Source organism: Nelumbo nucifera, chromosome 1 (assembly GCF_055504915.1).
Source record: "Nelumbo nucifera cultivar China Antique chromosome 1, China Antique-T2T, whole genome shotgun sequence".
Taxonomy (NCBI): domain Eukaryota; kingdom Viridiplantae; phylum Streptophyta; class Magnoliopsida; order Proteales; family Nelumbonaceae; genus Nelumbo; species Nelumbo nucifera.
In genome coordinates this window covers 207301469-207312958 of record NC_142649.1, presented here as the reverse complement: position 1 = coordinate 207312958, position 11490 = coordinate 207301469, and the positions used below count along the sequence as shown (strand labels likewise).

General features: G+C 41.7%; 1 protein-coding gene across 1 annotated transcript; it reads right to left on the bottom strand.

The window, feature by feature from the left end:
* Window positions 1-282: 282 nt before the first annotated feature.
* Window positions 283-11075, bottom strand: LOC148804421 (uncharacterized). Its single transcript, XM_088895985.1, has 2 exons — window positions 781-11075; window positions 283-680 (listed from the first exon to the last, which is right to left on the bottom strand). The coding sequence occupies exon 1, from the start codon at window positions 5744-5746 to the stop codon at window positions 3548-3550; it is 2199 nt and encodes a 732-aa protein (XP_088752111.1). The 5' UTR covers window positions 5747-11075; the 3' UTR covers window positions 283-680; window positions 781-3547.
* Window positions 11076-11490: the final 415 nt, after the last annotated feature.

The following is an 11490-nucleotide window of genomic DNA, read 5'->3' as shown; positions in this document are numbered from 1 at the left end:
ATCGCTTTAATTTTTTGGTTTTTGGTCCTCAGTTTAGAAACTCAGACTCAGAGTTCTTCCTAAATAATTATATATGTTGGGGTTACTTCTCTAATAATTCGACTTCATTTCTCGTAGAAAATTTTCAAACTCTCAAAGTATTTCTCAGGATTTAATCAACAAATAAGTCCTCCCTTTTACAGAGGACAGAGAAGTCCGCATGAACATGAGAGTGTGCATATTTGCATCTCCAAACCTCTCCGATGAGTCAAAAGCTACGCAACCAAGAAAAAGGAAACGATGTGCCAAAGCGACAAAACATATTTTAGTATTGGAAGTTTGGTTCACATTTAAGGACAAGAAATGAAAATTCAAATCAGAACTATTACAAATATAAATTAAAATACCACAAAGAACAAGAGAACCTAAAGAAGACCATAAACGAACATTAATATATCTATATTTAACTTCCATTCCCAGCAGGAGGAGTTGCAGTGTCAATTGGATGGTGCCTATGAGTAGTGCTGGCCCTGTGCGCCAACTACTGGAACATGATGGCCAAAACCCTGGGCTTTCAATCTCTCTGCCTTATTTTCAGACTTCGCCTGGTGCAGCTCCATCTTGGCCTGAGCCTCTTTAGCCTTTCTTTGCTCATGGGCTATCTCCTTCTCTTCTTTAGTCGTCGCCGTTGCCTCTTTTGCCTGAAAATATTGCATGAAAGTGAGAAAATTCCATTCGTTCTAAGGAAAAGTTTAAGTGCTTAATTAACCGTAAGAGAGAGACAAACGGGGAGAAGGAGACCTTCTCTTCAGCCTGAGCGCTGCAAGTACTAAATTTCTCCCTGGCAGCACTACCCAGGTTACTTAGTTTCTCCTTAGCTGCTTGCATTTTTTTTTCCTCTACTTGTTTCACTCCAATGAAAATGAAGACGGGACGTAGCACTGTAACAGAATGATTTGAAAAGAAGATGTTTAATTTTCAGGGAATTACCAGCTTCTATATATCCTTTGTAGGCAATTTGAAGTCGGTGCCTATTGCTTCTGAAACATTGCCACGACATCTGCTACTATATATGTCAACCATGCAAGCATTCCAAATTTCATCCTCCTGCTGCTAATGCCACGCACCAAACGCGACACGCCCGTCGCCAATTCACAGTGTAGGCGTGCACAACACAGTACTTACAACTTACCGCTTACTGGGTACCTTACTTATGGCTATCTGTCTATGTTTGGTGAGCGCCTATGGAATCGCTTGCATGAATCCCTGTTTGAGACCATTAGAACAGAATCTTCATCAGCAACAGACAAGGTCCAAGGTCATCGACTGTGCTATAATACCCCTGCTGTTAGTGAGCAAAGTAAATAACTAAGCAACGATTGATCTGTTTATGACGCAGCGTGACGCACTCGACCGAGCTAACTCTACAAGCACCCGGACGATCGAGTTCGGCTTCGGACTTGAAAGCTAGGCATAGAGCCTTAGTAAAGAGAATTGATAGAAGAAATTCTTGTGTGTTATTAAAGCTTAGAAATAGGAGTATTTATAACAAGCACTAGTAAACTTGTAGAGTAAAACAACTAGGTAATTCGAACTTGTAAAGCAACTAGGGAACTCGACTTGTAAAGCAACTTCGAACTTTTCTTCAGCATGCCTTCGACGTCCTTCGTTCAATGTCTATGCCTTCGACGTTCATCGTTCGATGTGATCACCATCATCCGATGCAGGTTGGTTGGCATAAGGAATCCATTCTAAGCTTGAGCTGGCGCCAGTTGGTTCGGTGGGTCTCGAGTTGGCCCTCCATCATTCACCCCCACTTGGAAAGAACTCGACCTCGAATCATGATCAGGATATGCAAGCGTCGCCTCCGGAAAATAATGATGAAGATCAGCAAAATTAAACGTTATGGAAATACCCATGTGATTTGGCAAGTCCACTACGTAAGCATTGTCATTGATCTTCTTAATAATCTTGTACGGACCGTACTTCCTAGGCTTTAGCTTGCTATGCTTCCCAATGGGTATGCGCTCCTTCCTTAAGAACACCATGACTTCATCCCCGACTTCAAACACCTGGTACCTTCGATGCCTGTCAACTACAAGTTTATACTTCTCATTGGCCCTGTGAAGTTTCTGTTGTATTTCCTCTTATACCGACTGAATCTGACATGCCAACTGCTCTGTTGTAGTACTAAGACCCGGTACCCTGGGTAGCTTCACCAAATCCAAAGCATGGTTAGGTACTTTCATATAAACAATAGAAAATGGGGATCTACCTGTAAAGCTATGAGCTGCATTGTTGTAGGCAACCTCTGCTTGAGCTACAACAAAGTCCCACTGCTTCGGCCTCTCTCTGCAAATACTGTGGATCAGGTTACCCAGAGTTTGATTCACCACTTCTGTCTGCCCATCGGTCTGCGGATGAGTTGTATTGCTGAAATTCAATGACGAGTCAAATAGCCTCCACAAGGTCATCCAGAAGTGACTTAGGAACCTCATATCTCTGTCTGATGTAATGGTCTTAGGCACCTCGTGTAAACGGACAATCTCCCTAAAGAATACTTTGGTTGTTGCTGTTGCATCCGCGGTCTTCTTACATGGGAGGAAATGTGCCATCTTGGAAAATCGGTCAACAACCACAAAGACGGAATCCATTTTTCGGGGAATCTTCGGCAAGCCCAGCACAAAATCCATAGACAAGTCTTCCCAAATAGCAGTAGGAACTGATAAAGGCATGTAAAGACCAGTATTCTGGGCTTGTCCCTTAGCTGTCTGACATATATAGCACCTACTCACGATAGTGGTCGCTTCTCGTCTCAGTTTAGGCCAGTAGTAACGCCCCTTGACAGCATCAATCGTCTTGTCCCTCTTGAGGTGTCCTGCTAAGCCGCCACCACGCAAGTCCCTAATGACTTTCTCGCGAAGGGATATGCAAGGAATACACAGTTGGTCTCCCTTCATAAGAAATCCATCATGTACGTAGAAATCACCCATTGGCTGCCTGTTCATGCACTTCTCCCAAACCTGCTTGAAGTCTTCATCCTGGGCGTACAAATCTTTCAAACATTCAAAGCCCACAATTTCGATATTGAGAGTCTTAATCAGGGCCACACGCCTGCTCAAGGCATCTGCCACTGTATTTTGTTGTCCAGCCTTATACACAATTTTTTATGGGAATTTATCAATAAAAGCAGACCACCTAGCATGCAGATCACTCCTCAACTGTTTTTTCTTACTTAAATACTTAAGAGCTTGATGGTCGGTGTAAAGGACAAACTCTTTAGCAATCAAATAGTGTTCTCAGGTCTTCAGTGCCCTCACAAAAGCATAAAACTCTTTATCATATGTGGACCACTTCTTTCTAGCTTCACATAGATTCTCACTAAAGAGAGCAATTGGTCTCTTCTCTTGTGATAACACAGCCCCTATGCCCACTTCACTAGTATCACACTCAACCTTAAATAATTTGTCAAAGCTTGGCAGTGCTAAGACAGGAGTGGTACATAACTTCTCTTTTATTAGGGCAAAACTTTGCTCTTGTTCCTCTCCCCATTGGATCTTACCTTTCTTCAAACATTCATGATAGGAGCTACAATACTACTAAAGTGTTTGATAAACCGCCTATAGAAAGTTGCTAACTCATGAAAACGCCTTATGTCGGTTACGTTCATTGGGGTTGGCCACTCCCTAATAGCTCGCACTTTCTCCTCATCCACTTTAATCCCATCCTCACTTACAATGAAACCCAAGAACAATAAAATATTGCTCATAAAAGTGCATTTTTTTAAATTAGCATATAGTTTATTTTCTCTCAACGCACTCAATACCCCTCGGATATGTCCTATGTGCTCATCAATAGATTTACTATAAATCAAAATATCATCAAAATATACCACAACAGATTTACCAATGAAAGGACGTAGTACCTGATTCATTAGTATTATGAAAGTGCTTGGTGCGTTAGTTAGTCCAAAAGGCATGACTAACCACTCAAACAATTCGTCTCTTGTCTTGAAAGCTATCTTCCACTCGTCTCCGGGACGGATTCTGATATGATGATAACCAATTCTGAGATCAATCTTGGAAAAGATCACAGCCCCATCAAGTTGATCAAGCATGTCATCTAGTCTAGGAATGGGAAACTTGTAGCCAATAGTGAATTTGTTGATTGCTTTGCTGTCAACACACATCCTCCAACTCCCGTCTTTCTTCGGTGTCAATAATGCCGGTACCGCACAAGGACTCATGCTAACTTGGATGTGTCCCTTTTTCAACAGTTCTTCCACCTTCTCCCGTAAGATCTCATTCTCCTTAGGACTCATTATGTAGTGTGGCAGCTTAGGTAGGCTAGCACTAGGAACAAAATCAATGTGGTGCTGAATGTCTCGCATGGGTGGAAGCTCATTAGGTAACTCGTCAGGAACTACATCATGAAACTCGTCGAGCAGTCCCTGCACTTCCACTGGAATTTTGTTCTCCCCTAGTGGTTCACTCATACTCTCCCCTTTTATAACCAATAAGTGGACCTCGCGGGTATCTTTACACTCCCTTACAAACTCAGAGTGGCGATGTGATATGGTAAGAAAATTCCTCTCCTCTACCTTTGAAGCCTTGGTTTGGTTCTTTTCCGCCATAGGTAACAATGTATAGCACACACCCTCTTTTTCAAGCTGGTATGTGTTCTTCCTACCCAAGTGTTTGGCATCTGCATCAAACAGCCAAGGCCTACCAAGCAAAATATGGCGAGCATCCATATCCACGATATCACAATAAACATCATCAATATACTTACCAATAGAGAATGGAACCTTGCAGCGTTCCTCCACACGTACGCCCCCGACTTCCTTGATCCAACCAATCGTGTAAGGGTTTGGGTGTTTCTCAGGAATTAGTTGCAGTTTCTTCACCACATCTCTACCGATAATATTCTCCTGACTGCCACTATCAATAATAATTTCAAACAACTGACCTTGTACCGTACACCTAGTGCAAAACAGTCGGTGTCGTTGTGTGTCATCTTTACTTCTCTGAGATAGCATGAGCTTCCTCAGAACACACGTGTACTCTTCATGCTCATAAGTACCTTCTTCATCCTCTCCATCGGGCCCACAATATACTTCATCATCACCAACATCTTCCTCATCCCTCTCCACCATGTTAACTGCCTTTCCCGTGGGACAGTCACTAGACCTATGCCCAACTTCATTGCACTTGAAGCACTTAAAATGAGCAGATTTTGCATAGGGATTAATGGTTTTAGGAGGGTTTGAAGTATTACCTCGAGTGTTTCCTCCCATTGCGGCCTTATTGGTGTTAGCTACATTCGGCGGGTGGGAGGTTTGTACCCCTTGAGTTGGCTTGCCCTTGTCAACCATTGCGGGCCTGTTGTCATTCCCGTTATATCGTCGATAATTATCGGCTCGAGTCCTCTCTTGGAACATTAACTCAGTCTTCAAAGCTAAGTTCCTCGCTTCCTGCACACTCATAACCATCTGGACTCCAATCTTGTCTCGAATAGTAGGCTTCAAACCACTCAAATAACGGGCTGCATGCTGATTGTCACTTTCTGACAACTGGTTCCTTTCAGCCAATCTCAGAAATTCTGAGGTGTACTCGTTAACACTTCTCGTTCCCTGCGCACATCGTTGATACAATTCAAACATGTATTGCTCATAATCAGGAGGCAAAAACCTACCTCTTATTAATTGTTTCATGTGTCTCCACGTTTGAACTGGACCTCTTCCTTCTCTGATCCGAGTCTCCCTCATTCGTTCCCACCAGACAGATGCTCCTCCCTTCAATCAAAAAGCTACTAGTTTCACCCTTCTTTCTTCCGGGATCTCCATGTACTCAAAGAAGCGGTCGACCTCGGTGATCCAATCTAGAAGGCCCTCTATATCCAAATCTCCACTAAAAGTAGGGATATCCACCTTGAGTTTAAACTCATCATCATTCCGACGGTGATTAAAATTGCCCTGGTTTCGCCAATTTCGACCGGTCCTGCCATCACCGGGAATAACTGGAGCAACGCCAAACTCTAGCTCGTCGTCGCTATCATCATCAATAATAGGGTTCTTGGGTATATGATCAATGATTGGCCTACCGTGGTCGTCTCCTCTAGCTTGGTGCAATGCGTTATCCCTATTCCTTGGAACATCCTCCCGCAACAAAGTCCGTAGTTGTCCAGCGATCTCTACCAACTATTGCTCAATGTTATGAGTGGTTTTTCGCTGCTCTTCGATTGCTCTCCAAACAGCTTGTAACCCCTGATCTCCGTCATGGGGTTGGTTGCGACTGCTACCGTCTTGGTTGGCCATCTGACTGGGTGAACTCCAGCTCTGATACCACCTGACACAGCGTGAGGCGTTCATAGAGTTATCTCTGTCGAACGCCTCACGATGCGTCAGTATATACCTGTATGATGAAGACTCCTGTACACATAGTACTTTTAAGACTCACAATATAAATGCAAGCCCAAATTCATCAAAATTATTAAGGTGAGATTACTAATTTCGGTGTTCTGTGAGATTTATGGTATCAGAGCACAGGTTGGCCTCTTTGGCAAACTCAATAATGTTGACTGTACCTGCAAACTCAGGTGCTACTGAAGCTAGAGTCGCAACCATTGTGAACATGAATCTGCTAGCTACAACAAGTCATTTAATCTCCATCAAACTAGATCGCATGAACTACTTACTATTGTGATCTCTGTTTGTGGCTGCTCTCAAAGGTCTCAAAGCTATGGGCTATGTTGATGGTACTATCCAATGCCCACCTAAGACCATTGAGAAAGATAGTACTTATACTATGAATCCATATTTTATTCTAAGGAAACAACAAGACCAGTTGCTCCTCGGTTGGATTCTTGCTTCTCTCTCAGAAGGTGTTTTGGCCCAAGTTATTGGGTACACAACCTCAAGAAGCGCATGGAATGCCCTGTCAAGATTCTTTGCTTCAAAATCAAAAGCTCGTGTGATGCAACTCAGATTTGAACTGGCCCATTTGAAGAAGATGAATCAGTCAATGGATGATTATCTAGAAAATGCTCGTTTGATCTCTGATAGCCTTACTTCTATTGGTGAAACAGTCACAGACTCTAAACTGATTTAGTTTGTGCTAGGACTTGGCCCAAACTATGAATCTCTTGTTACTACTCTCTTACTGAAGGGAGAAGATCTATCATTTGATGACATACATTCTATTCTTCTCAATCATGAGATTCGAATGCAGCACACTGGATCTCTATTTGATCCAATATCTCCCCAGGCCAATGTTGCAATCCAAAAGTAGACTCAGTCGTTCAAAATAGATGGCTACAAGTCTAAATCAAAGCCAAGTGAGCAAAAAGGTAAGAAACCTAATCCCTATCAAGGGGTTAGGTGCTAGATATGTCTCAAATTCAATCATACAGCTTACAAGTGTAGGGCTCATTTTGATAAGAATTTTTGCCCTGATTCATCTCCTTCTGCATACACTGCTGCAACTAGTCCAATCATTGATAACATTTGGTACCCAGATTCAAATGCAAGCCACCCAAATCTTCATCTTCAATCTGTATACAATGGACCAGATCAAATAATTAACGATTGGCAATGAAGAAAGTTTATCTATTGCACATACTAGTACCTCTACACTATATGCTTCTGAACATTGCTTTATTTTGAAAGACATACTCCATGTTCCCAACATTACTAAGAATTTACTTTCTGTGACTAGATTTTCTAAGGACAACAATTGTTTCTTTGAATTTCACCCCAATGAGTTTTTTGTGAAGAACCGGGAGATAGGCAAAGTGTTATTTCAAGGTCACAGTAAATATGGCTTGTATGAGTTATAGGGGATTTCAAGTGGAGTTACTAATAATGTCCCTCCTCTTACTGCATTCCTTGGGGTGTGGACTTCTATTGATCGCTGGAATGAAAGTCTTGGGCATATAAGGTTGGTTTGATATGTAGTCACCTCCAATAATCTTCCTCTATCTTTTAATAAACGGATGACATTTTCGCATTCTTATCCTCTTGGCAAGTTGCATAAACTACCATTCTCTTCTAGTTCTACTACATATACATCTCCACTTGAACTTATTTTTAGTGATGTATGGGGACCTTCTCCTGTGAACTCTATTAATGGATTCATGTACTATATTGTCTTTGTTGATGGCTTTAGCAGATATCAATGGATTTTTCCTCTTGTTCACAAATCAGATGCACTTCCTACATTTGTCAAATTTAAACAACAGGTTGAAAATCTCTTGAATGCTAAAATTAATGTCTTCAAACTGATGGTGGGGGAGAGTTCAGAAAATTTCAGTCTTACCTTGAGTGTTATGGCATTTCTCATTGACTCTCATGTCCACATACGCAAGAGCAAAATAGGATGGCTGAAAGACGCCATCGCCAAATTGTTGAAACAGGACTGACATTATTAGCAAAGTCCTCAATGCCTCGAGATTACTGGTGGGAGGCCTTTCATGCAACAATGTTTTTGGCTAATAGACTTCCCACGCCGACACTCAACATGCAATCACCATTTGAACTGTTGTTCAAACGTAAGTCGATTATGAGTTCTTAAAGGTTTTGCGGTGTTTATGCTTCCCATATCTTCGGCCCTATGCTTGTAATAAACTTGACTTTTGTTCATCAGCTTGTGTGTTCTTGGGATAATATGATAACTACAAAGGATATTGGTGCTTACATTTGCCCTCTCAACTCATTTTTACATCTCAGCATATCCTATTTGATGAAGATGTGTTTCCATTTGAATCTCATGAACCCAAACAGCAGTCTTCACCTTCACGATTTTCTCTTGGACAGCCTCATATGGTAAGTTGTATCCCTTTAGTGCCATGTTCAACTACTACTATTGCTCCTCCTATTGCACATTCCTCTAACCCACCAGTCTCCTTACCACCCTCATTTTCATCACCTGATTTGGTATAGTCATGCACCTCACCTTCACTAACTGGTTCTGCTCCATCTCCTTCATCCAAACCAGAAACCAGTACCAGTGAGCTTGTTTCTCCCTCCTCTACTAATGATGCTCAGGTGTTGCTCTCCTCTACTCCTCCGAACTGTCATCCTATGCAGACCAGGTGCAAAAGTGGGATTTCAAACCTAAAACATATATGGCTTCCAAGTATACACTATCCTCTTTGTCTACTGAACCAACATCATTTGCTAAGGCCAATGCCAATATAGAATGGCGAGCAGCTACGCAGTCTAAAATTGATGCCTTACACCACAATCAAACTTTGGTGTTGGTACCACCCCCACCTAACATCAATTTGGTTGGATGCAAATGGGTTTTTAGCATTAAGCAAAACCCAGATGGGAGCATCAGTCACTTTAAAGTGCGACTAGTTGCTCAGGGATTTCATCAATGTCCTAGCATTGGTTATATAGAGACATTCGGCCCTGTTATCAAGCCCACGACCATACGTGTTGTTCTCTCTAGATGATGGCCTCTTCAACAATTGGATGTACAAAATGCATTTCTCCATGGAGATCTTGAGGATGTATATATGAAGTGAAACCTGTTTCCACACCAATGGCTTCCACCACCAAGTTGGCCCAACATTCTAGAGAGCCTCTTGCTGATCCTACTACTTTTCATATTATCATTGGTGCTTTACAATATTTGACTTTAACTTGACCTCACATTGCCTTCTCTGTTAACAAAGTTTGCCAAATCCTTCATCAACCCACTTCTGATCATTGGGAGGTAGTTAAGCAAATTCCACGCTATCTCAAGTCTACGCTTCTTTTTGGCTTGCGATTGTCTCCTTCTACATCTCTTGATCTCCATGCCTTTTTCAGACATAGACTGGGCTGGCTCTCCTGATGATAGACGATCTTATGGTGGTTTTTGTGTTTTTATGGGTTCCAATCTCATTTTTTGGTCTTCTCATAAGCAAGCTACAATCTCTCACTCTAGCACGGAATCGGAATACAGAAGCCTTGCTTGTGCTACATCAGAACTGATTTGGTTGTAGTCACTCCTTCGTGAATTGGGTGTTTCATCCACTACCTCTCCCATCTTATGGTGTGATAATCTTGGTGCGACCTATCTTACAAAATATCCAATCTTTCATGCTCGCACCAAGCATATTGAAATTGATTATCATTTTGTGAGAGAGCGGGTTTCTAAAAAGGAACTCCACATTCGATTTATTTCCAGTCATGATCAGGTGGCTGACATCTTCACTAAACCCCTCTCTCTTGCTTGATTCAGCATGTTGCATGACAAGTTGACTATTGTTCCACCCCCATCAACTTGAGGGGGGATGATAGAGTATGATAGAGTCATACATCTGTCAAACTCTATCCTATACATCTGTCAATTTCTATCTTGTTCTAACTTACTGCCTACTTATCTTGTATATACCTGTATGATGAAGACTCCTGCACACATAGAACTCTTAAGACTCACAATATAAATACAAGTCCAAACTCACTAAAATTATTAAGGTGAGATTACTAATTTCGGTGTTATGTAAGATTACTAATTACAGTGTTTTGTTTTACCTTCAACTATCCAGACCATAGGTCCTAAATATGGGAAGAAACTGAGACCCCCGGCCCACAGAAGATAATTTCCTCCTGTTAACTTGAATGGAATTAAAGGGGTAATGTTAGGAAGACTTGCAAACAAGTTAGCAATGTTTGAAGAAAAGGGAGTTAGTTAATGCCATGATCTCTTGTGGCTCCCGTACCATATCAGAGTATACATACACAGAGAGGATTAATAGGGTACACTGTAACAGTGAAATGATTTAAAGAAAGACTCTCTCTCTCTCTCTCACAGATGTCTCGAGAGAGTTCATTCATTTATGACATCACAGAACAGTAGTGGTTATAATAGTTACAACGGTTTTACAAATAATCAGTTACAACCGTATTTCTTATCACAACTAACTGATGATGTGTGATCAAAGACTGAGTCAGCATCAATATTATATAAAGAATATATTTCCATAATAATAATATATAACAAATAATCAGTTCGTTACTACAAATGAAGTGTTTTCAACTGTGTTCCTTCCTAAACAAATGATCAAGTGATGATAGGGCTAGAAATCTACAGATTCCCTGCCATATTATTGTAATTTACGTAAAATTGGATCAGCAAAATTGTCGTCGTAGTGGCCATGATGGTCAGTGGTACCAGAAATGGGTGCATGAGTGAGCTGTGGCTCGGTGTGGGTTGGAGGCGAGGGGGAGTGCTTTGCAATCTGTTCCTCGGCCTTTTGTGCGGCTTTGTCCACATGGAGATCCATCTTGGCTTCCGCTTCTTTTGCTTTCCTGAGCTCATGAGCCATCTGGACTCGTGCCCTTGCTATCTCCTTCTCCACCTGCAATTTCACAAGTACACAGAATGAATGGGTAGTGCTTTAATTTGGCTTCACCGAACCGAATATGCAATTATCTGAAGGCCTTAATTAATTCTCATTCCAGTAAGAACCAGAGATATATATATATATCTATATACCTTCTCTTCGGCCTTGGCTTCCGCT